Below are 26,201 nucleotides of genomic sequence, written 5' to 3' on the forward strand. Positions count from 1 at the left end.
AGCCCAAATTCCCATCATTTTAGGGGGCAGTTTGTCAAGAGATTGGTTGACAGGGAAGAGGTGAAGTTGACCTCTGTGAAGTTGACCTCTGAAGGCCATCAGATCTTAGCAGCGTGCTCCTCAGTCTGCAGTGAAGTAGGATACCTTGTTTGATGCTGGCTGATCCTGGTTGGAAAAGAGCCAATGCCATTTTACTTACTGGACCTGCAGGAGACCGTGTGTAATGTATGGGGACAGATTAACACAGCAGAACTGCTTGTACCCTGGCACTGTAGTTGTCCTTATGACTCGTCCCAAGGAAGTAGTACAGAGGCATCACCAATAGAGACCTACAAAGCCAGTAATTTCTTCTAGTGGAGGAAGAAAGACTGAGGGAAGGGTTTGGTCTAAGTTTTCCAAACTAATTTCATTCTCAGTAGAATACTGCAAAACTAGGAGTGAGTAGAGCAGTTTGCTGACGTGCAGCTGCCGCAGGAACTTACTACAATTCAACACCAGTGTGTTCACTCTGCAAACGTGTGTCATCTGACAGGACAACAGCTTTGAGCAATTCATTATCAACTACTGTAATGAGAAGCTGCAGCAGATCTTCATTGAACTCACCCTCAAAGAAGAGCAGGAGGAATACATTCGAGAGGTAACGTTTAAACCATCTCTCATTATCCTCTCCTCTCCCCATCGTCTCCATTCAGCCACACTGATGCATGCTTGAACCTCTTTTCAGGGGAGTGGCTTTTTATATGATACTATTTTGCTGTAGTGACATTTCTGAAAATGGAATAAAGTTCCTTCTTCGTGCTCTTGAAGATAACGTGAAGCTTTGACATACCTTTTTTGTTTGTTTGTTTTTGCATTCAGTGTGAAAACTTGTGAAGCATACTCACTGCAATTTGCTTTTTCAGTGATATTTTGAACACTGAAAAATTTAAATTGTAAGATGTCACTGCAGGATGCAAGTTAAGAAATTTTTTTTTTCCCAGTCCTTTACCTGTGTTATCTCCAGGTGTGTTAACATCTCGTCCTGGAAATGTTGCTGATATTTGTAAAATAATTTGTAAAATGTAAAAAAAAATTTGGATATTAGGAATATCTGAACAACTCCCAGAGTCTGGATTTTTTCCAGATGGTCTCATCTAAATTTAGCCTTTTTTCCTTCTCCCATTAAAAAACAAACAGCAACAACAAAACCCCTCAGAGCTTAGAATGTTGATCTCAGATGCTTGCCCTGAGATGGGCTTCTTCCCTTCTAAGCAGTGGGAGTGAGCAGTGAGCAGTGCTGAGCCGGGGCTGGGCAGGAGAGAGCTGGCCCTGCTCCAGGGGAGTGCATGGGAAGTTGACACCGATGGGGGAAAGGAATGGAGAATGGCTTTGGCTGCTGCTCAAGGGCAGCCGTTTTGCGCAGATAATGTTAGCGGGAGACGACTGCGTTTCTTTCTTAATAAATAAGATGTTGGTAAGCATATGGAACTGAATTCAAAAATAGTTAGCTGGAAAATAATTTAAGTTGCCTAGGGGAAATGCTCCATCCGTTGTTTCCTTGTTCAGACTTTTTTTTTTTCCCTATAGGGAATTGAGTGGACACATATTGAGTATTTCAACAATGCTATAATTTGTGACCTAATAGAAAATGTAAGTTATTTACAATAATCTTTTTGAATGATTTTTATGCATGTGAATTTAACCATAACATCTGTACGCGTCCTCACTGTACTTTGCTTTGGTAAATAAAATTTAACCATAGCATCTGTATGCATCCTCGCTCTACTTTGATAAAACAAGCCCTTGTTTGTATTAATAATCTTATTTTGAATGGTAAACATTCATTTTATTGTTTTTTTTCCTAAGTTTAGATGTTTTTCTGTGTCACAAATGGTCAGCAGAACCTACGTGAGAGAAATAAAAAGCAAAACTTAAATGTTTACGCTTAGCAGCAGTGTTTTCATTGAAAGATATCACATGCTGTATTGTAAATAATAGCTTTTTTTTTTTTTTCCCTGTGGAAACCAGAGATCTCCATGATTTGTTACTGATCACTTTAGATACAGCAAATCCTTGTATCTGATAGGAGGAGTTCCTGTGGACTTAGCACAGCAAATTCCTTAACATTCAGGACAGTTTTTAGCTATCCATTTAAAATGTGTGCTGTTTTTACCCGTAAACTAGCTACTTTCATTTAAGTTGGAGTTTCTGTGGTCTGAGTAAAAGACACAGAATTGCCAACTAAGATGAACTTGGAGGATTCCAATCTATAAAGCAGCCTTTCAAAAACTGAGATGCTAAAGGTCTGTTGGGAATAAGGGTGAGGAAAAGAGAACTGGTCAGTGGAGATGGTTTGGAGGGACGTACTTCTGGTGTAACAGCAAAGAGCAATCTCATTTTTGTGTGTTGATATAAATATGATGAAAACAGACACTCATACTCTTGTGTTGAAACTTCAGAACCAAACTGGAATCCTGGCCATGCTTGATGAGGAGTGCCTGAGACCAGGAACTGTCACCGATGACACCTTTTTAGAAAAGCTCAACCAAGTCTGTGCCACCCACCAGCATTTTGAGAGCAGGATGAGCAAGTGCTCCCGGTTCCTTAATGACACCACCCTGCCCCACAGCTGCTTCAGGATTCAGCATTATGCTGGCAAGGTACTTGTGACCTGGACTCTGGTGTTTGGAGAACGTTGGTCCTGTGTGAAACTTTGGTATAGTGGCAAGGCTCTTGAAATTATTAAATTGTGTTATGGTCATGGAGGAGGTTTACCTGAGTCAATAGTGGATCAGAAAATCCAAACCTCTTTTAATCTTTTCAGTGTTGAACCTAAGATACTGGTTTTGGCTGGAGGTTTTCAGAGATCACGCTGCTCTAGCCAAAACCAAAGGCTGGGCTTTTTTTGTTGGATGTCCCATGGGCTTTGGTGATAGAACAATTGTGCTGCTGGGTCTATGAAAACAACAGCGTTGTTTAGAATGACAAAAAGTCACGCGTATCTGAAGGCAAGATATTTTGGAAAGCGTGTTCTTTGTCATTGAGTTAGCTGGAGTTGTTAGCTATGGTGACAATCTATAGCTAGGGTGATGAGAAGGTTGAGTTTTTGTACATGTGAAGGAACTGAGTTTGTTTTGAAAGTCTGTATATTGAAACAGTTGGAAGAGAAAACTATACTGAAGGCTTGTGAATGCTTTTTGCTTCTTACAACATAAGCTATATGAAAAAATAGAATTCTGATAGATGTTTTAATGCCAACTTCAAATGACTTTGTTAATGAATATCAAAACTATTCTTTGTAGAAAGGAGACAAACTTGTTTTTTTTTTTTTTTTAAGCAAAAATAGGTTTGAAAACACTACTGAACTGTTAATTTCACAGACTAATGAATTTTTGGAAACTGTTCCGTTTTCCTGATTCTCTTTAATTCTCCCTCCAGTTTTCAGTATTTTTTCAATTATAAAATTTGGATTAGCTTGATGATTTGTCATTTCAAAGTAGCACTAGAAATGCCATGCTTTCAGCCTTCAAGGCAGTCATTCATTTTCTGACTTTCTATCATCTGTTAGGGATTAATACTTAGATATTTCTTTGGTTGTCAAAATTCCAGGTGAATTTGAAATATCACAGTGCTTTGGGAAAGATTGTAAGCAGATTGTGTCTTAGTGGCCAGGGAGGGTCTTCAGTCATTACTGATATTGATTTACACAACAGAGCAGTCAGTAATTCCAACTATTTGGGGATTGTTTTTCCATCCTCAGCTGAGAACATTTTGATCTGGTCACTAGACAGCAAAAATTTGACCCTTCTGTTGTGAAATCTAAGCAAGATCAGGCAAAGAGCTTTGTCACTAGTGGCATTTACCACACCTGTCAGAAACATGAAATGTGTTCTCTAAACAAAAAGTCATCCAAGTTCATAGTCCTTTGCTGTTGTGTAAAATATGACTACAGCAGTAGAAGATTGATGGTCAGCATTCGTAGCACATATTTGCAAAGAACTAACTGTGAAATCAGAAAGCTGATAAATCTGTATTATCAGCCTGATGACTTGTCATGACTAATCAAATTAAATTTAAGAAGCCAGTCAAGCTCTGAGATCTACATGAAGTTCATCAGGGTGCTTCCAGCATCCTCAGCTGCTGGTCAAGGCTTTGCATGTGTGATTGTTGTCATTGGACTGTTTTCCTGGTGAGAGTTTTGTAAATAAAAGTCCCCTGAGGACTGCATGGATAGCTAGTTGCTGCTGGGATCTTTAAGTTGTTTTGAATAGTGAGAAAGAAGAAAAATCAGTGTTGTGGTGTAGTTTGGAAACGGCCTGCATCCGACAGTCCAAACCATGGTCTGATTAGACTTGTCTCTGTTGTTCAGGTTATGTACCAGGTGGAAGGATTTGTTGACAAAAATAATGATCTTCTGTACCGGGACCTCTCCCAGGCTATGTGGAAGGCCAGTCACTCTCTTATCAAAGCACTGTTCCCTGAAGGTAACCCTGCCAAGATCAATCTCAAAAGACCACCAACAGCAGGATCACAGTTCAAGGCTTCAGTTGCTACCTTGATGAAAAATCTCCAGACAAAAAATCCAAACTACATTAGGTAAATGACCCTGCGATGAAGTCGGTGAATTTATATTTGGCTGAGTTAAATGATGTTTTGGCACTCAAGGATAAGTCTGTTGAAACCTACGATTCACAACGGTAGCTGTTGACTTGCAGGGCTGCGGTCCAGTGTCATTGTTCATTTCTTTTCCAGATGCATCAAGCCCAATGACAAAAAGGCTGCGCACATTTTCAATGATGCCCTGGTGTGCCACCAGATCCGCTACCTCGGTCTTCTGGAAAATGTCCGGGTTAGAAGGGCAGGGTATGCCTTCAGGCAGGCATACGAGCCATGCCTGGAAAGATACAAAATGCTGTGCAAGCAGACCTGGCCCCACTGGAGAGGGCCAGCCAGGTAGGAGAACTCCAGTTTTCTCAACTCTCCCATTTCAGTGAATACAATGATTATCTTCCATACATTGGGATTTTTGTCTTTTTTAAAAACAAATATAATTTTTTCTTTTTTAATGAAAAATCAAGTATTTGAACAGTAAATTGACAAGCAGCTCAAGTGTTTTACTTGTTTAATTCCCTTAGAATCGTTTTGGACTTTGTGTGAGTTCCTTCATTGGAAAACCTACCCTTTTCAGGGATGTAAAAATTACTGTTGTTCAAAGTCATTATAGAAGTAAGCGAGGAAAAAAATAGGCCATTGCTGATGCTGCTAAATGAAAATTGCCTCTTCTTCATCAAACGATTTTGAATCTTTACCATGATTATTCTTGCCTTTAGCTAAATAAACAGCAAGTAAGTGAGCTAGGTTTCCAAGCTGCTTATGTCAAGCAGTGTTTAAGAATTTAAAATAAGCTTTCATCTATTTTCCAGAAATTAATCTATGAATATGTAAACTAAGAAGTTTTAGAGCTGGGGGTCGTGTTTGTTAAGCTCATTTACTTCTTACTAGGACTGGCGTAGAGGTACTGTTTAATGAATTGGAAATCCCTGAAGAAGAATTTTCATTTGGTAGATCAAAGATATTCATCCGCAACCCACGAACGGTAAGTGAAAAATGTCTTCCTACACAAAATCAAGACATCTAGTATGAGGATAGCCTGCTATGGACTGCATAATTTGCCAGCTCGTTCCTATTGATTTTTCTAGATACATTGGTTGGTGGAGAATATAGCCTAAAAAAAGGCTAAAGGTTCAATGTTAGACACGGTAAATTGAGATAAATGAATGTTGATGAAGACTGAAAGAGAGTCAATTCTCTACAATAGCTGTCAGCCTGAGTTTAATCTAGCTTTCATGTGCTGACTTAAAGCAACATATCTTTCACAAACCTGTTGATGTGTCTGCTGGTGTCGCAGGAAAAGGTGTGTAAAGGGGGAACTTGAATAAAGGAGAGATTTTGCTTAAAATAACTGTAATTAACAGGCTGTTTGGTCTTTCTTTGCCTTCTGATTTTCTTCCAATGTCAAACAAAACCCTAAAAAATATACCCAGCTCTTCAAACTAGAAGATCTGAGAAAGCAGCGGTTGGAGGACTTGGCTACTCTCATTGAGAAGATTTACAGAGGTTGGAAGTGCCGCACACGCTTCTTGTTGATGAAAAAAAGCCAGATTGTGATTGCTGCGTGGTTCAGGAGATACGCGGTAAGACAATCCTGACTAAATTAGTGGCAGGGTAAGGGAAGCAAATCTTATTATTGTTTAATGAGTTTTCATAACCTCCTTTCCTATGTGTGGAGGACTGTAGAAAGAATTCAATTTTATACTAGTATTTAAATACTAAAAATATACATTAAAGAAATTTTTAAGTGTTTCCTTTTTGCTTTTGCTTAAATAATTAAAAGCTCCTTCAAGTCCATTAGCTCTGAGAGCAGGATTTTGTGGCCTAGCCTTTTTTATTCAGCTGAACCAAATGCTGTGCCACTCTCAAAGCATATGGCTTATGTGTAAAATAAAAAAAGTTTGGTAATATACATGTGTGATTCTGTAGAATTCAGTAATTCCTAAGTGTTTTTGTATTTCCCCTTATTTGGGATCTTTGCATTTGAGGCTCAAGAATGCTGCCTGGAAGAATCTCAGGGATTTATTTTAATTGTAGCCCATAAGTAACATAGCTCAGTAGTTCACACCTGTACAGTTTTCAAACAGATCTTTTTGTAGACTGGGTCTTCCGTGCCATTATGAGCTGTCTTTTTATCAGTTAGTTAATGGCATGTGGTACAACAGATAGATTGTTGTCAAGTGTTAAAGTCTCAGATGTCAAAGTGCATTTCCTTACCTATGTTAGAAAGCTTGATAAAATATCACCTGAAAGAGGGAGAAAGCATCTTAAACTGGAAGTTGGAGAACTGACAGTCGCTCCTTTCATTTGACAAGCACTTTCATTTGTCATCTTGAAAGCCATTCATGTTTGGTTCGATTATCATGGATAATGAAAGCAAAATATGGATTATTACAAAAAAGTGTAGTTATTTACACCTGAGAAGAAATGCTTTTACACTGTAAAACTCCTCTCTGTGAATTTTTGCGATTGAATACACTGTTTCTACAAGCAACATCAGTACAGAATTGCAATGCCCCCGTGCTTCTGATTTGAGATCTCATATGATCTTAACAAATGGAAAATGTAGTTGCCATACATAACCAAGTCCACGTCATTGTTGATTTCCTAGCTGTAGACCCTTGCTGAGTCTTACCAGTCTCTCTAGCTCACTCACCGTGATGCTCCCTGGTACTGATGGGGCTGAGCATGAAGCCCAGAAGCCATATTGCAGAGTCAATCAACTGTTATTCACTGTTATAGTGGCCGGTAGCCTACTGGAGAGCTGCTGTTTTTTAGTAAGAAAATGCCTGGTGTACTTGGATAATATCCCAACGTGTCATTTAGGAGTGCATTTGTTTTTTTTTAGTTTTGTTTTTCCCTAAGTTAATAGAAAAAGCATAAAAGGCAATGAAAAGCTTAGCCAACAAATTTGAGTATTTCTGAGAGTTTGTATGCTGCCCTACTGGTGGGAAAGACAAATAAAGCTGTTACTGTTAGTATTTAATCCATGTAACTTTTGTGCTGCTGACCATGAACTGTTTCTGTACACAGAGAGTGGCATTGTCCATGTAGCATTGTTGATGGGTTTTGTTTCCTCTCCAGTTTAACAGACAATCTGTGCTTTGATCTGCTTGTTCAGAAATTGTTCATATTTAACATTTATTACTTCTATCCCTAGTGATATTTTCAGAGGTTAGTAACGCAATATTCTGAGCATCATATATTCATTTTTATACAGCAACAGAAGAAGTATCAGAAGATAAAGAGTTCAGCTATTATAGTGCAGTCGTACATCAGAGGGTGGAAGGTGAGTTTCCTCTTCCTATGGCTGTGCCTGTGAGTTACAGAGTGGGAAAGAAAACACAGTTGAAGTGCCCCAAGCCTCCTGGCTTTCACGCTTCTTGGCATGAGTTTGGGTCACTGTAAGCAGGTTTAAATAGTCTGGATCACCTGAGCAGAACATTGCTTGGGTTATGTCTTCAGTTCTCTGCTGTTTGCTAAACGGAGGGGTGAAAGTGTGTCATCCCTGCCGTAAGCAGCTGTCTTGCCATTGCTTGCTTGTCTTCACTTTGTTACAACTTTGCATCTCAGAGGTTTGTACTTTGCAAAGGGAGAATCCTGCAGCCAGTGTTCTTAAGCCAGACTTAAGGAGTGATGCAGTAGTGAGAGGCAAAAATGGGGTTAACAGTTCCCATGAAAACAGTGCTTAAAGCTGTTCAGCATCAGAAAAAAATGTTCTGGGCTCCTCTGTTTTCTTATTAACCTTTCTCCATCCCACAGGCTGTCATTTTCTTCTCTCTTTAGGGAGGAGGGGGCTGCCTTTGATTTTGGAGTCAGTTCCCTTCTTATTGGACAGGGAAGGGGCTTTAGTTACGACCTATAGGTGTCAGCAGCCCTCTCCTGCCCAGCGGGCTTTGAACTCTGTTGTCAATACGCTAGCATAATTTGGTTTTGTTGTTTCTTATGAGTTGTACTCCATCTTTTTTAAAAATGTGAGTTAGAAGTATTCTGACAGTCCAAAAGTTGTTGTGCTGTTTTTTCCCTTGTGTGTTATTTGGAGAGAACTCAGTCAAATCATCATCTCATCTTGAATTATGTTTTTTTCTTCATTTGTCAATGGAGAACATAATGTTTGGTGGTAGCAGTGCTGGGGATAAAAGCCTGGTTTGACAGCAGCCTTAAGTGTTGCCTGCAACAGTGCAATTTACTTGTGATTTATTTCTAAAGGGAAAAGGCATATGCTGTGAAGAGGGGAAATATAGTTGCCATTGTGCAGATAGTCATAAAGAGATCTAGGGTCAAGCTACTTTTTATTTTCAATTGTTTACAGGCTCGGAAACTTCTTCGGGAGCTTAAGCACCAGAAGCGTTGTAACGAGGCTGCCACAATAATTGCTGCTTACTGGCATGGTACCCAGGTGAGAAAGCGGTAACAAATTCTGCACCTCACTGTCTCTTGACAGAATAGGGTCCTTGAGGGCAATGCTAGCTGAAACTATTTTCAGTGGCTTCAACTACTGATTTTTTTCCTCTTTGCTGCTAACGTGTTTTAGCTGGTGCAGGCTAGGAAGCTGGGATGTGCTTTAATATTTGCTCTTTGTGGTGGCTGGTTTCTTTCTCTCACCGTTGGGAACTTGCAGTAACCTTTTCTTCCCTAAGCTTTTCTATATCCCATTTTCAAACACATCGCAGGCACGAAGGGAACTGAGACGACTGAAGGAGGAGGCTAGAAATAAACATGCTATTGCTGTTATTTGGGCTTACTGGCTTGGATATAAGGTACTTCATGCACATGTCATATGCCCCCCTTCATTACCCGACAATGTCAACATTTAATCAGTAGTAAATAGTGAGAATTAATAACTAATACGATTGACTTAAAAATAATAGCGCATGATCATTGGTTCCCTCCATTTCCATTCATGCCATCCTTAAATCTGACAACATTCTGTACATCAGTGTTTTGTAGAGTAGGAAATACCATGCATGGCAGCCAAGTAGTGATTTGCACTAACAAGCCATTAGACCGGATTAAAAACGACTAGACTCCATTATTCTCAAATTAGAAAATGCATTTAACTACTTGTAAATGTGCAAAGCATGGTTTGTGGTGGGGAGAGAAGGTTGTGGTTTTTCAGTGTTTTTTTTCCCTCCCCTAACAAGTGCTTTCAGTGACACTGTCCTAGAGATCTAATTGACACTTTCATCAGGCTGTGTATTCTGCACCCTGAGCAGTCTTCATTTGCAAGTTCAAACCAACGCTATTCATTTTACTCAGTATTCATTTTAATTGGTTTAATTCACTCTCTGGCTGTGATTGGAACCAGTAAGAAAATTTTAGTAGCTGCAATTAAAGCGCGGCTTCATGACCAGATCTTTTAGCAGAAAATGGTGCTAGTTTGCAATTCTAAACTTGCAGCCCTAGAAAAATCCCAGGAATTCCAGCATCAGCTGTTTGTTTTCAGAAGCAAAGTCCCACTGAAAGATTCTTGCTAATCCCCAGCCTGCAGTTGTGGGTTTTGTGAACATTTGAAATGCTTTTCACTGGAGGTCAAAGTTGTATTGGTTTCAACTGGTAAAATCTTAACTTATTTGAAAATTATGTTCTGTTGATTCATTTTGTTTAAAACATCTCCCAGTTATTATTTAGGATGAGGTGGGAAGTGCTGTCTGATCATCTTGCCAACGAGATGTAGAAATGTGCTCACATCACATCTGAAGTAGAATGCAGAGTTTGACTATTCCTGTTTTGATATGAAGCTGTTAGATTTGCAATGGAATGGCAGCACTGCAAGTCAAAGCAAACGTGCAGTTTCCCTCCCTGCAGAGAGACTATGCATCTAACCTGACATTTAGGTGGCTACTGAAGTTAACAGTTTCGTCTTTGTTTACTTAAATGCAACACATGGGTAGTTTATTTTTTATCCACAGTTCCTTTCACCTGAAAAATTGATCAGTACTGCACAGGTGATATTTACTTTCTTGAGTTTAAGATGTTCTTCGGAGTTAGAAAGGACCAGATGAGAAATGGATGTGATAGTATTAATTGTGTTAGAGCTCATCATTTAAATGCTTAGAAGTTTTCAAAAAGAAGAGTATATTATCTTCAGAAATCACTTGCTTTTAAAGAAAAGCTTAGACCTCAAGTGCTCGGTTTCCTTCCTTTTCACAAGACGAAACTTTCTGACTTTGCATAATCCTTACTTTTCCAGTACAGTGTGGTTGAAGCTTTGGTCCCATTCAGATGAGTAGAAGCGTTTTTGTGAGTGCCTGCATCCCATGCTAGCTCCATTACAGGCACAGGCTGGACCTGCAGCTGCACAGTTCCGTTTGACAATGTATAACTTGATGACATTGGCAGAGCTGCTGTGCTTCTCTGATGTTATAGCACTGGAACTCTCTGTTCCGTTTGATTTTTGTAATCACATACTGAGTAACAGAGGTTTGGATATCCTCTAAAGTACCCGATTCTGTTAAATTGCCCATGTATGCGTTTGCTTTGCAAATTGCTTTCCTGAAATGGGAATTATTGAGGAATTGTAGGTGGGCGCCTATCTCTTTGCATGCAGGAAGGCACAATGTTGGGGGGCTTACCTTTTCATTCCATAGAGAAAGGAATAATTTACCAGGCTGTAGAATTTTATTTAAGTACATAAAAATCAAAATCACCTCCAGAATAAAAGCCCTTAGTGCAGTGCCGTCATTGTCATCACACACAGTTTCAGGGTTATGATCCAGCACTTGCCAGTGGAAGAGCTGCTGAGATGGTGAGGTTTCGGTCTTGGTTTCCATAGACGTCATTCCGATCACGGTACTGACTGTTGATGGCAAGGGTGTGCACGTAGGATGAGATGGAAACGTTGGCAGCAAATGAGAGGGCAGATAAAATTCTCATCTGTAAAATAAAAGATGAAATTGAGGCTTTTTGGACCTCGTATGCGGTTTAGCACCAATTCACACCACAAAAGGGGTTTTGGAGGTTAAACACTGTTCTTCCATCTCTCTGTACCTTGATTGTATGTTGGCTGTTCTGTTTGGGAGAAGCCTTTCCTGGTCATTGTGCTGTCTGCATCGGGCTGTCTCTTTTGTTCACTATCTAAACCTTTTAGGCTCGAAGGGAATTGAAACGCTTGAAGGAGGAGGCTAGGCGTAAGCATGCTGTTGCAGTCATTTGGGCTTACTGGCTTGGACTGAAGGTACTTCTTAAACACTCCCTTCTGCCTACATGAACTCATTACAGCGTGGCACCTTACTAACGCTTAAATCAGCAGGTGTGGGGGATTGATACTAAGAATGTTCTTGCACAAAATTATGTTGCTTAACTTTTTCAGTGAATTGACAGAAAAATTTGTAAGCTGAATGTGCCTCATTCAATTTAAAAGGACTCTAGTATGGCTCATAAACATGACCTGTGTTGGCAGAGGTCCTGTCTGGACAGATTACAAGCATTTATTTTCTTCTTGTGACCTCTGCTTGTTTGAATGGAGGCGGAGAGGAACTGCAGACTCTCACTGCTGCTCACGTCACAATGCTGAGCCCACGGCTGATACCACTGAGCTTGTGTAGGGCACGGCATTGCATGCGGTCACCTATGGCTGGTGGCATCATTGACCTCCCAGCAGAGCTGTGATGTGCAATAGACTTTCGTTGTCTGTCCCTTGCTTTCAAGGACTGGTTGGCAAAAGAAAACACGTTTGTAATCTGGAAAAATGTAGTTCTGCTCTGTAAATAGACTATAAAAATGGCAACTTGGGATATTTCAGGTCTGCGCCCAAATGATTTGCATGACACATGACATGATATACATGGTTCTACTCACTGTAGATTTTCAAACGTACTTTTACAGATGCAGTCCTGAGGAACTGCAGAAATCTAAATTGTTGTTTGGCTTGGGTGCCACCTTAGCTAATGGGGTACTGTGGGCTACAGAAGGCTGAAAGGAAACAACCACAACCCGATAATGATGAGTCCAGCTACCATGTTCTCAAATTTATTTTAACAGTGATGAAATGGGTGTAAATACCTAGGAAACTTTTAAAATCGCATATAATATGGGCACACTATGCATATAAAAATTACGTTACAATATATACATGGAAAGCAGAGCTAGAAATACAGAGGAGCCATTGTAAGAAGTCATTCTACAGATCAGAATCACACATTAAGTGCTACTGCCAAAGTGGGTCTGTTTTTGTCATTTTAAAATGAGAACTCAGAGGCTGTTGCATATCATACAGCAGCATTTGAATGAAAACTGATGAATCCAAAACTTTTAAGGCACATTGCAGCCAGAATGTTTCTCTGCCTGTCGTGTGGTTTTCCAGCAAATTTTTAAATGGTGTAAGTGGCACGTTTGCCTCACCTGAAACACACAGAGCTTTCTGAACAAGAACCCACTCTGTAATTCCACTTCACCACTGTTACCACAGGCAATTCTTTTCTGTCTTATGTTGTAGAAGCTTCACCCAAAATATACATAAGTGAAGAATTAATACAAGTGATCAAGATTAATCCAGTAATTCTTGAGGTTTTTTTGTTTTAGTTTTTTTGTTCTTGTGTAATAAGTAGATTTTAATACCATCTGTGGTGCTTTCCAACTTTCTGGAGATAGGCTTTTCTGGAACGCTTGCATTGATCAGTGCTTGCTTTGCAGCCTCCCCGCAGTTCCAGTAGACTCTGTGGACGTGTAGCAAGACCCCGTGTTCCAAATTAATGTGCACGCCTTGCAAGGGAATGTAAAGCACCATTATTAAAGAGAATCTCTGAGAAGAGCCAGATTTGGGGTGATTGTGGCTGCAGTGGTTTCGAGTTTCCATCACTGAGTAATAAATAGAATTGTAGAATCGCCAAGGTTGGAAAGGACCTCCAAGGTCATCCAGTCCAACCATCCACCTACCACCAATATTTCCCCACTGAACTTATGTCCCTTAGTACCACATGTACTCATTTCTTGAATACAGTAGTATTAGTAGTATTAAAATACAGTAGTATTAGTACACTAGTTTTACAGCACCAAACTTCACAGAAAATCAGTGAATAACTCTAGTAATTTTTCTTATGAAGGGAGCCTCCCAGCCTCTCTGGGCAGCCTAACAGAGGCTCATCTACAGCACCTCACCACTCTCTCAATAGAGAACTTTCCCCTGATATCTGATCTAAATCTTCCATCCGTTAGTTTAAAGTCATTGCCCCTTGTCCTGTCACTGTCTACCTGTGTGAAACGTTGGTTTCCCTCATGTTTATGAACTCCCTTTAAGTATTGGAAGGCTGCAGTGAGGTCTCCCCACAGCCTTTTCTTTTCGATCTCACTTTATTTTTCGGTTGCAGTGAATTTAGCAGCACATGGCAAGTTCACTGAAACCGCTGGATTTGCTCTGGGGTAAATTATGCAAAGCCACGATGTTTTCTCTGGTTTTTGCTCCAAACTCTTACCAGGTGTGTCCCCGGCTGCTCCAAACTTGGAGGAAGGCCAGCGGGTGCTTCAGCTCTGACATGAACATGGGCTTCCCGTTCATTCTCACATTGGATGTCCTCAGTTTCACCTTATGAAAAAGCCCAGGAAGATAGAATTCTTTGAATCCAACAGTATTGAGTGTTGTGTTTTCAAAGGAAGATAGTTAAAATTCTCTGTCACACTTGCAGATGACTGTGCTGAGGTCATCTGAGGTAACTTTCTGACCTCTTAATCTGTAGCCTGGTTCATATGTTTTAAGTGTATCCACTTAGAGTTTGCATTTCAGGGAACACTTTGCATGTTTGTCTGCTTTCTGACTGTTTTCTGCCATAAAGATTTATAAGAGTACCAGTGAGAACACATTCATTTTCATGCTCACTTTGGGGGGTTTGTTTAACTTTTTAGGTCCGTAGAGAGTACAGGAAATTCTTCAGAGCCAACGCTGGAAGAAAAATTTATGAATTTACCCTTCAGAGACTTGTATGTATATATCTGTACAAAGCATATGTACATTATATATTAGTTTTTGTATATTTTCTTGTAAAAATAACAGTTGTTTTGTGACCTTTGTGGTCTTTGTAAGGAAGTGTCCAAGCTAAGCAAACAGAAAATGAATAAATTTTCTGACATTGTAAAGAAAGAATAACAGTAATAGTGTTTTGAAGGTGTGGGAGTGGCACTAACTATGCATTTGTCATACTCATGACATCTAAATCTGCTTTTTCCAATATGGCCAGCTTTTTAAGAATCTGTGCTGGTGTTTATTAAAGCTGAGAGTTGCAGTTTGGTAACGGTGCTTTTAATCACACAGCATCTGCTTTGCCATATGTATTTCAGTAAGTCTGGTATTTGAACATTAATAAAACATCTTGCTTCAATTTTATCTCAGATGCAGAAATACTTCTTGGAAATGAAGAAGAAGATGCCTTCTTTATCACCAATAGATAAAAATTGGCCGGCGAGACCTTACCTTTTCTTGGACTCAACTCACAAGGAACTGAAGAGGATTTTCCATTTGTGGAGGGTAGGGCACGTTCTGGTCCAGCCTGTACAGAAATTCAGTGTATGACTGTCAGCAGATTTGTTTCCTTCCTGAAGAGCCTATTTTTAGGAAGCATTTCTTCCCATTCCAGCCAGGATGATTTTCTTTCTTTGGAAGATCATTGTCTTTGGCCTTCAAGGGGTATAACTATCCTGCCTATTTCTTCCTGGGGCTAGGGAAAGAGGATCGCTTCCTGCTATTGGCTTTTAACTAGATATTGAAGCCACATGCCTGTTCCCTGTTAATTGGTACCTTATAGTCCTCGTGTCTGTGGCCAGGGCTGGGACTAGCTCTCAGCCCAACATTGGAAGTACTTGGTGGAATTTTTTACTTATGAGCTGAGGTTAGCTGAAATTTATTTTGGATCTTTGAATGGAGAGAATGGTGAGAATCAATGTAAGTGCTGATGAGACATTTTACTGAGCTCGTGGGCTGTGTTTTCTGTGCATTATCAAGGAACCATTTTCACTTTTGTGCTTGCAAAAGTCATCCTCTCAGCTGTGTTTTGTTCTTTCTGTGTGCTTACATAAGCATCCCCAATTGTGCATCTGCATGTTCTGTGAACCCTTTTAGCTTGGCATTCCAGTCATGCTGTGCTTAAATGAGATGTTGTAGAGATTCTTTTTGGTGTAATTGAGAAGAATGGGGAATGGGTGAGGAGGAAAACACCTCTGCAGCTTGTTACTGTGCTAGAGACATGTAGAACGGAGCTGAGTCACCTCAAAAGCATACAAAGAATGTACAAATCAAGCAATAAGCAAACATTAGTCTGTGGTGCTGCTGCTTCAGATCAGAATTGGAAGGATAATTTTTGGTTTGTTTGACATATCGTGTTTTGCAGTGTAAAAAGTACAGAGACCAGTTCACAGATCAGCAGAAGCTTATATATGAAGAAAAACTGGAAGCAAGCGAACTTTTCAAGGACAAGAAGGCTTTATATCCAGCCAGGTGATTACCTACTCCTCAGGTTTTCCTGTATAATAAATTCAATATCCTTACTATCCTTCCGCACGTTTAGGAAGCTGTGCACGATTTTGCTTTTTATCTTAGGCAAGAAAGAGCTTTTCCTTGTTTCACTGTAATGTTTTACTGTAGGGGCTGCTGAACGATCACGTTCATCATCAACCATCAAATCAACATCAAATCAACCATCATTTACTTCACTGACCTCAGTTTGCCTCTAAGTTAGCTTGCCTGCTGTTGCAGCTGCTCATCCTGTGATACTGAGCACTTCTTTTCCGAAACCATGACATTTTGTTGTTCTGACCCCCCATGACAGACTTGCACAGTAAAAATTTGGAGAAGTTGAACTCATTCTTTCCCCTAGTTTCCATTGTGCTGGTTCCTGCAGCCCAGAAGTGCAAAGCCGACTGAAGGGCTGTAAGTGACCACATCATTCCCAATGAGGCGTGCCTTATCTTCCTAATTAGTGCAATCAGAGTAATGTTTGGATTGGAAGGCTGGGGATTTTAAGTTACGTGCATTGGCATGTATGTATTTTTTTCTGAAAGGAGAATTTTCTAAAAAGTGCTCTACCATTAATTTAAATTCTAGAATTTTTTACTTTTTCTGTTGGAAACTACTGACGAATGTGAAAGGTTCTTTGATTTCTCAGGTTGCTGAGCACCTAAAATCTGTTAACTTTTAGTCTTTCCTTTCCCTGCAGCTAACATTGCCCAGGGAAGTGCAGCAGTATCTGATTTTACTTAAGCAATATGCGTGTTTTGTGCATGCAATAAAATGACAGAATAGAGGTTGGATGTCTTTGAAAGAAGTTGAATTGCACTTTTTAAGAAAATATGAGCTGCGAAATAATGTTTTCATTGAAAACAAAGGCATCGTTCATCTTGACAGAGGTTTCTATTGTGTGCCACAGTTTGAAGAGAGAGGAGCAAAGCAATGTTAAATGAGGCAGGGCCAGGATCTTGCAACAGTTGATGGGGCCAATTCCATGCATGGAGAGGCTCTGCTTCAATGTCTGTGCATTTTATTGGTTTGTTTTCTTCATTTTTTACTGAGGCATTTCCTTTATTTCCTGTAATGGGCTCGGTTTCTTGCCTTCAGCAGATTACTTATTTAAAGGCTGTGTATGTCAGCTTGTGGTTTGCTCATTTATTTGCTTTGTGATCCCTTTTTATGCTGTTGGGAAAAGAGAAAGATGCTGCCCCTGGACTTCTTGTCTGATCAGTGTGGGAAGGAAGGAATTTTGCATCCCTCTTTGGTACTTACACACAGAAAAGTCCAAGGCTGAACAATGCAGTATTTTGCTGCAACATGTAGCAGAGTGATCTCTATCCAAGTGGTAAATGTGATAGAAAGTAACTGTTGATTTGTCACTTGATCAGGGACAAAATCTACAGGGAACCTATGGTTTTGGTGACTATGGTTTCATACTGTTAATTAATAAAAACCAAAACAGAAAGCATCAACTCAGTGGAAAGTTAGAATGCGTTCCCCACTCCTCACCCCTCTCTGATTTAGAAACATTTCCATCTCCTTTTCCCTTGTGAACTGTATTCAGAGCTGATTAACTCCTGTTGAATTTTTTATTGGCCTAAGGGTGGAGGAAATATTGTATAAAGTTTCTGATTAGTTGGAATGATAGTGATTTGAAGGACATGGCTAATTTTCTGCGTGCAGTGTAATTATTGAAGAGCAGAGAGGAACTTCTGGTGATTACTAAAAATCCAGTGCCCTTCCTTTTCTGTCCCTGTGTGCTGGTGATTAGAAAAGGCAGTGCTTTTCCAGATAATGTAGCGGTTCCTTTTGGGCTCTGCCTTGGCAAAGCTTTGCATTTACTACTTAGACTGTAATTTAATCAAAGTGATTAGTTAAAGTGACTTCCAAACAAAACAAGCAGCGACTGATAGGGGAGCTGTCGTTACACGACCCTAAGGTAACGATGGGGTGAGCTGCAAGGACAGCAAGTGGTGGTGAAGGGCTGCTACACATCTAACGAGTGAATCCTCAAGGGGAATTACTGTCTCCCTGAAATGCTGCAAAGAGACAGAGCTGCTGTTCTTTTGGAAGTTGGATTTCTTCTGTTTTCACAAACAGGCCGTTACTGGGAGATTTTACATCAAAACTGATTGCATATACAAAGAAATGCATGTGCCTGGTATTGGTAACCGTTTGGCCCGTTTATTTGGAATTGCTTCCAGAGCAGGAAAATAAATATCCTATTACTGTCTTGAAAGATGAATTTCTCGTTCTCCATTGATGCTTTGCTGTTAATATATGCAAGAGAGCATGACTAAAATGCTTACCATTTAGCACCCCTCTCTCTTTTTCTGGGGATAGTGTGTTGTGGGATATAGCCACACTTCCCAAATTTTTCTAATGGATGTGGTGTGCCTTCATGGCATAGATTCAGTGCTAACACCTCTGCACTGCATTAATGCTGGTGCCACTCATGTTGTCTTGGGGAAGCAGCTCCCATCTCCTCAGCAGCAGTGAGGAGAAATTATGTTGCATAATAAACACTGAGATATTGACATGTTTGCATTCGTCAATGTGTTGCTGTAATTATTCTGTTACACAGTAATGTAGCAGTCTGCCTTGCTGTTGTTTCAAAGAGGGAGAAATTGAAAGCAAAGGTTTCTGGGTCGCTTGGCTCTGGATCTGGGTCTTTTGCTAATGACGAGGTGGAAGATGACTTTCTCTGGAAGATGATGTATCCAGGATTAGGGAAGCTTCCATTTGGAGCAAATCCTGACTCCATAGAGCCTGGAGCAATACCTGTTTTGTATTAGATTCGTATTCAACTCTGATTCTCTTTGTTTTGCAGCGTTGGGCAGCCATTCCAAGGGGCTTACCTGGAGATCAGCAAGAACCCCAAGTACAAAAAACTGAAGGATGCTGTGGATGAGAAGATCATTATTGCCGAAGTTGTGAATAAGATCAATAGAGCTAATGGCAAGGTAATAAAATGATGTTGCTTTATCCAGAAGGGTAGATTGATTTTGTTGTTTTTAGGAAGATTTAATTTCTGTCATGTAATAGTACCAAGGTGGGAAAACAAACAAACAAACAAAAAAACACCGCAACTTTTTTAAGGGCAACACCTGAAGTGTTGGATTTATGTAAATTTTTTATTCTAAACACCCACTGTAAATTTACCTCATGGATGCTAAAAGCTTGCTTGGGCATACGGTTTTCAGTGGCTTTTCCAAGCAAAAATGGCATCTCATCAACTGGCAACAGGCTGTATTGATTCACAACTAAATGCAGCCTTTGTGATAATCTTTTCAGTTGGCCAGTTGAATGAAATAAATATTTAGAAAATATTGTTTGTGTTGAAATATTTGAAAAACTTACAGCTTTCAAATTCATGATAATCACGTTCTAATATGTTTTAAAACCATGAGCGGCAGACGTTGCTAAATGTGCCCACCTTCTGATTGATATCAAAAGCCTTTTTTTGGAATTAAGAGGCAAGTTGATAATATCATTTAAATAAAGCTGTTAAATATGCAGCGTACTTTTTTTCTGGCAAGACAGAACTTATTTTGCATTTAAATTATAGTAACTGAAACAGGAAGCACTGTTCTCCTGTAGTAGATATAATTGTTGTCACTGTATCTGTCTAAATATTCCAACTAGTAGATCTCAGCTTCTAAGATGTGTCATTTATGTATTTGTAGGAGAGAAATTAGGTTGACTGTTGTTGATGCCATATCAATTTTTCAGTGTGGAAGGGAGTAATTAAATGAAGACAGTATCTTTCCTGAATTGGCACGGGAGACAGCGCTCACATTTAATAATAATAATGAGCTATGGGTCTATGTGCTTTAGACAGAGATGTCTTAATGGCTAAGATTTTTTTCTTTGAAGTTTTCCAGGAGAAGAAACTACGTAATTGAATCATCGTGATATTTTACAACAGGTTTACACCAAACATAAGCTGTCCTATTTGAAGCTTTGATTTTAAATACATTCTTAAAACATACATTTTTGTATCTGTTGTATTTTTAAGGATTTTCTTACATGGCTCTCTGCATGAGAAATGAGGTTATTCTGATTTGTGGTTCTGGACTTTATTTCCTGGTTTTTATAACTGTAAGCTGGTAATTAAAGAAACTGTTTATATCTAAGCATACGTGCCAAAATGAGCTAAGCTGCTCTATCTGTAATTAGACACACAAATAAATTTGACCTAATTTTAACTCATCTGCAGTTTTTGCTGAACAACAAATGTTGGTGTTTACTTAAATGGGCCAAACTTCTCAACTCCATGAATGATTTGTAGTCTAAGTGGGTGCTCAGTAAAGCCTAAATTCCCGTTTTGTGTAGACAGTGGTGTGCGATTTTGTATTTTCACAGGCTACATCCAGGATTTTCTTGTTAACCAAAAACAACGTTCTCCTTGCGGATCAAAAGTCAGGAAATATCAAGTCGGAGGTTCCACTGGGAGATGTTACCAAAGTGTCCATGAGTTCCCAAAATGATGGCTTCTTTGCAGTGCACCTCAAGGAGGTTGGTTGTGACTTTGTCATGTAGTGATATGCTTGTTTGATGCGTAGCAATATAAAAATGGCTTACTGGTTGTCTTGTGGCATCTGGTCAAATGGATTAGCCTGAAGGTTGAGACTGCTATTTTTTCACTTTGCCCCATCTGCAAAAATGTTGATTTAAAACTCCTGGTTTCAAACAGGAACAGTTACATCCTGAATGATAATTTAATTGTGAACGTTTTTCACTGTAGCCTCTTTTGGATTAACATTTTCCGTTAGTATAATGAGCCTTTGATCTGCTGCTTAATACCTAGTGACAGTGTTTTCCTTTTTAGCTGCTTGTATAGTTCTTCCTGACACACCAGCAGAATGTTTCTCTCTTCTTTTTGTGATTCCAAGAAACTCACATTATGGCACAGCTCACTTGGTTACTCAGTTCCAAAGAACTTACTTCAGTGCTATATTTACTTCTCAGCGCTGTCAGTACTGCTCTGCTAAAATCATTAAGCTAGCACTTGTCTTCTGGCTTAAATGGGTTTGAGGAATGCTATATATAGTGTCTTTTCATACTGACCACCTTCTTCCAAATGCTGTGGCATTAATTGGTTCTTGTTCCTTCCTGGAAAAGAAATGTGATCTTGCAGTGGCATGGCCAGAAGAGGGAGACAGAAACAATACAGTGTTGTTGGACAAGGGATGGTGACTTTCCTTTAGGCTGAGGAGGAGTTTTTATTATTATCAACAAATTTACTGTTTATTTGAGACTGAATTGTATTTTGAGCCTCAGCACTGCACAGCATCTCTATTTAATTTACAAGACTTATATGACTGCAGTGGGAGGACTCATTGTAAAGCATCCTGCTTTGTTGGCATTTAATGCACACTTCAGAGTTTGGTCATCCTAACCACTTTTCTTTGTGTTCCAGGGCTCAGGAGCAGCTAGCAAAGGGGATTTCCTGCTCAGCAGCGATCACCTTATTGAAATGGCCACTAAACTTTACCGCACTACTCTCAGCCAAACCAAGCAGAAGCTCAACATTGAGATTTCTGATGAGTATGTTTCTTGTTTGCATTTCTTTCATTGCAGTGTGCTAAGAAGTATCTAGTGTTAGAGAAACAGAACACTGCTTCGCAGTTACTATTTTTCTCTCTACCGAGGGCGTATATACAAGGATCCAATTTTCAATAGATTCTCATCCCTAATATTCCTTATGGTTCCTATTTCCTCAAAAGTCAATAGCAAAAATGTCCGTAACATAGTTTCAAGTAGAGCTGTGAAGCAGAAATGCTGCTTGAGAGACAATGAAGAGATGCTGCATTTCAGGAGACTCTTTCATGTGTGAAATGAGAGCTTCACATACTCCTATGAGATGTTTATCAATTAATTAGAATGGACATCGTGTGCCAGGTTCCTGTGAAAACAACAAAAATTCCTTCATATGGAGTTTCGGTCATCAGTTGTTGGCCTTTTGGTGTGGTGGTTGTTAGAGGGCTTTTTTTTTTTTTTGCTTAGTTGTTTCATTTTGTTTCTTGGTAGATTTTTTTTTTCTTTTTCTGTTTTATGAATAGATTGTATCTCAAATTAGAATTTATTTGATTCAGTTTCGTATTTTGACCTGAAGTGAGATGTGAATTTGCAGTGTTTATAATCATGGACTAAAGATATTGCTTTCGTGTGGACTCATGAATTCTGTTCCATGGGAGTCCATCACTTACCCACCGTTGTTCTGCATATAGTCTGTTGTGTGAAGCACCTCCTGATTTCAGTGGTGTTGATTTAGTGGATTTATTCATTTTTAATAAGGAAGAACGTTTGGAAACCCTTAACATTAGCAAAATAATTTTTTTTGCAGGTGAAAATGTAATTTTTTATCTATTGTACAGCACTGATAGCATTCTAGAGCTCAGGCGGTGATAACAATTTGTATCTGATCAGCTTTGAGGGTTTATATAAAGACTGATTTCGCTGTTTCCTTGAAAATGACATCTGCCCTTTTCCAGTGTTCTGCTGCCAGATGTGATTTATCTCATTTTTGCTGAAGTGAGTGATTTTTTAGCCTCTACAAGAGTTGTGACTGTCCCTGCTCAGTTACTAGTTCAGTGATTGCTATAAAGGAATAAACTGGAGTTAAATCTAAGTGTGCAGTGCTCTAGTCTGGCCTTCCAGCCAGGATTAGGAGACCAGTTTGCTTTCTGGAAGTCTTGTATTTTGGGATGTGGTTTGGTTACTTGCTTTGGAGACTAAAACCATTCAAGCGTGTATTGCTCTTGATTTTATCCAGACTAAATAGTTTTCAGTTTTGTTTGTTCTCATTGCTGTCAACAGAGATGACTGTTCAATGCGTTACTCTTGTTGTATGCCAGAGTTTAGTTACAGGCCAAACTAGGAATTGAGGAGAAGGAGAGGCCACGCTTTGACTACTGTGCACAACTTTTTGCTTATAAAACCAAAAGTGCTGTTGATCCAGGAGTGTGTTGAGTCAGTGTTGACACATGTTATTGGAGCAGTGATTCAGGAGCAGAGCCAGCTGTATCAGAAGATGCATTTTGCCTGCCAGCGCTACCGGCACACTTGCTGGCAAGGCTTGGAAGACTGATGATAGTCAGAGGAAAATGCATTGTTGATGACAAGAGGTGGTGGCTCTGAAACCAGCTCCCATTTTGTGGCTGCCTGCATGGCAGGAAGTGCTGAACAAGTTAATTTTGGAGCCTGCTGGGTTGGGCAGGAAAGCAGGGCTGTGGGGCAACATGGCACGGCCGCTTTCTCCCCTGGGCCACGCTGTCAGCTTGATTTGTGGCTTCCGGATGGAGGACAAATTCTTTGAAGTTTTTGGCCTCTGCTGGAGGACGTTTTAAGGATGCAAAAAGGGAAAATCTGCTGTTACAGAGGACTTCTTAGGTCAGTGACTGCTGCATGTGAGCCAGAAAGCAGCGCTGCCCTGTTTATTGCTTTTAATTTGCTCTCCCGATCAGTGAGAGGTGTGAGGCTGTTGGTGAGCTTGTTGGTTTTTTTTAAAGCAGTTCTTCAAATGCACTGAAACTTCTCATCCAGTATGTAACAAGAAGTGTCAAATCCAGATTAACTTTCCCTGGGCTATAGGATATTGCTGAGGAGGAAATGAGTTTTCCTAATTGCCGAGGTTGTGAGAGCTAAGTAGTTATAAGAAAGAAGAAGGCAGCTAAAATGCTGGTTTGTTTTGCAGCACGTTTCCGACATGCCAGCAGGAAGGCACTCTGTGGGCCTGGGAGTCTCAGCTATAAAACAGATTTAACAGCGTTTTCCCTGTTTATTGAGATATTCAGAGACGCTGGGTTAAGGATTCAGCATTCACCTCAGTTTCTGCTGAGCTTTTGAAATGCTGCTCGGCTCAAGCAGTCATCCTCAGCTGAGTGTTTGTGGCTTTTTGTGTGAACGAAGCCATCTCCTCGTGGGATGTGGCTTCTGCTGTGCTCTGCTGAGCTTCTCAGTCACAGGGATGTTGGTCTTTGAGGGAATTAACAGATGTCTGGAACTTACTGCAGTTTATAGATATACAGATATATCTATATACATATAGATACTCAGTTTATCCACTTCTAAGTGGGAGAACTGTTTATTTTTTGTACAAAGAATGTAAGAATGTGTAGCTATGATTTAATTTCCTTATTGTATGGTAAGAAAGTAACAAGAAATTATATCCCTATTTGTTGCTTTCAGGTTTTGTATGTATTGCTTTATCAAACAAACCCAAAACCCCCAGTTTGAATTTTTTCCTTTGATTACAGGGCTGCATTATCTAGTTTTCAAAGGTGCCTAAGTCACTGGCATATTGTAGATAATTGAACATGGGGTATAAATAACGGACCAAAAATGGTAAAATACTGTTAATTATGCTTTCTTCTAATTATATTTTTTAATGTGTGTAGTTTTTAATATGCTATCTTCCAATTATATTTGTTCTAATTATATTGCCTCGCTTAGTACAAATTCCCAAGGATGCAATATCCAGTGTCATAGAATCACAGAATGGCTTGGGCTGGAAGGAGCCTCAAGGATCATCGAGGTCCAACCCACTGCCACAGTCAGGGCCACCAAGCTCCATGTGTGGTACCAGAAGAGGCCGCCTGGGGTCCCGTTCAACCTGGCCTTGAATACCTTCAGGGATGGAACATCCGCAGCCTCTCTGGGCAGCCTGATCCAGCACCTCACCACCCTCTCTATAAAGAACTTCCCCCTGACATCCAGTCTAAACCTTCCCTCCTGGAGCTGAAAGCCATTCCCTCTTGTCCTGTCACTGTCTACCTGAGTAAAAAGTTGATTCCCTTCCTTTTTGTAATTCCCTTTTAAATACTGGAAGGCTGCAATGAGGTCTTCTCACAGCCTTCTCTTCTCCAGAAGCCTTCTCTTCTCTGGTGTCTTTTTGTAGTTAGAGCAGTGAATAGAAGAAAGGCCTTCAAAAAGACTTCCTGTGTATTCCTTCCACCTTTCACTAACATGCGTTTTATTCCCTCTCCTAGGTTTTTGGTCCAGTTCAGACAAGACAAAGTGTGTGTGAAGTTCATACAAGGCAGCCAGAAAAATGGCAACGTCCCAACTTGCAAACGAAAAAACAATCGGCTTCTTGAAGTGGCTGTCCCCTAACTGCGGCTGGTGACTCCCTTCCATGGACTTGTTTCTTTGTAATAGTGCAATTTTAGTCGTTTGGTTTTGCTGGTTTTATCCCTTTCTGGAGCTGTTGATGGCTAATAGCTTTAGAAGCCCTTGGCAAAACATTGGATCAGTTGACTTTTTAATCTTATCCGTCATGCCATAGTTTTAACCCTCAACATGCAGATCTTTACCCAGTGGGGCATTTTTACCAGCTGGCAAGTTACCTGTCATACCTGAATCATTCTCTTTGTTTAGTGGCCATATTTTAATGCAGCATACTGTAAACCCACATATTAATGATGAATTACTCATATTTCTTAGTCTAGAGATCCACATAACAAAAGCCATACATGACCTTGAGGCTTGGTGGCAACTTGTGCCCAGTTTCTTTATACCAACCCACTGTGGTGTTCTGATGGGCTCCTCCTCTGCCACCACCACTGGAGAGATGGGGGGAGCTGAGACCAGGCACCGACCCTTGTAGCTAACACTAGCACCTATGTAGCTCAATCCTTCAGTATGTACAGCATGGGAACACCTAATTCTGCAAAACAAAAGGAACGTGTCATTACCCAAGCAGCTACGTGCATAATTTTTTAGTAAAAAGCAAAAGACAAAAAAAAAAAAAAAAAAGCAGAAATTTTCAAACAGGATTTTTAATTAGGTCAGATATTTGTAATGCCTTTATACAGCAAAAAGAAGAATAAAAATGAAGAGGCCTGTTTCACTCACACAAACACGTGGTTTGAAACATTTTCTGTTCTGCTTTTTTCTTTAAGTGATCAGTTAAGATTAGAGCCTGAAAAATGCCATAGTATTCATGACACAGTACTGCTAGGTATTTAAACTGCTTGGTACCAAGCGAAGGCTTTGGGCCTTTCCTTTAGATATTGGCATGTACGATGTGCAATAAAACACACACGACATTTTGTGAAAAATTATTTATAATACATTTTTGTGTGCAAGAGAGGGTTGGTGCAGCCTGCATAGACAGTTGTAGGGGTTAAAGTGTAGAGTTGTGTTGTTAATTTGCAGTTTTTTAGAGTGTACA

At 39.9% G+C, this 26,201-nt stretch overlaps 1 protein-coding gene across 8 annotated transcripts in view; it reads left to right on the forward strand.

Annotated features, from left to right (window-relative positions):
- MYO1B (myosin IB) overlaps positions 1-25,783 on the forward strand; it is an 85,180-nt gene extending 59,397 nt beyond the window's left edge. For 4 of the 8 annotated variants that reach the window (XM_042822401.1, XM_042822402.1, XM_042822400.1 and 1 more), the window contains 18 exons: positions 533-637; positions 1,567-1,629; positions 2,439-2,639; positions 4,349-4,575; positions 4,732-4,932; positions 5,482-5,575; positions 6,024-6,173; positions 7,811-7,879; positions 8,903-8,989; positions 9,264-9,350; positions 11,681-11,767; positions 14,431-14,505; positions 14,915-15,049; positions 15,909-16,015; positions 18,855-18,987; positions 20,390-20,542; positions 21,447-21,574; positions 25,018-25,783. In XM_042822401.1, the coding sequence (XP_042678335.1) occupies positions 533-637; positions 1,567-1,629; positions 2,439-2,639; positions 4,349-4,575; positions 4,732-4,932; positions 5,482-5,575; positions 6,024-6,173; positions 7,811-7,879; positions 8,903-8,989; positions 9,264-9,350; positions 11,681-11,767; positions 14,431-14,505; positions 14,915-15,049; positions 15,909-16,015; positions 18,855-18,987; positions 20,390-20,542; positions 21,447-21,574; positions 25,018-25,141 (2,226 nt within the window). In that variant the 3' untranslated portion in view covers positions 25,142-25,783. The remainder of the gene's footprint in view (positions 1-532; positions 638-1,566; positions 1,630-2,438; positions 2,640-4,348; positions 4,576-4,731; positions 4,933-5,481; positions 5,576-6,023; positions 6,174-7,810; positions 7,880-8,902; positions 8,990-9,263; positions 9,351-11,680; positions 11,768-14,430; positions 14,506-14,914; positions 15,050-15,908; positions 16,016-18,854; positions 18,988-20,389; positions 20,543-21,446; positions 21,575-25,017) is intronic. The other 4 variants (XM_042822396.1, XM_042822397.1, XM_042822398.1 and 1 more) reach the window with 2 other exon arrangements.
- Positions 25,784-26,201: the final 418 nt, after the last annotated feature.

This window comes from Centrocercus urophasianus, unplaced genomic scaffold (genome assembly GCF_019232065.1).
Source record: "Centrocercus urophasianus isolate 14NV4802_14NV808 unplaced genomic scaffold, USGS_Curo_1.0 seq_20, whole genome shotgun sequence".
Taxonomy (NCBI): domain Eukaryota; kingdom Metazoa; phylum Chordata; class Aves; order Galliformes; family Phasianidae; genus Centrocercus; species Centrocercus urophasianus.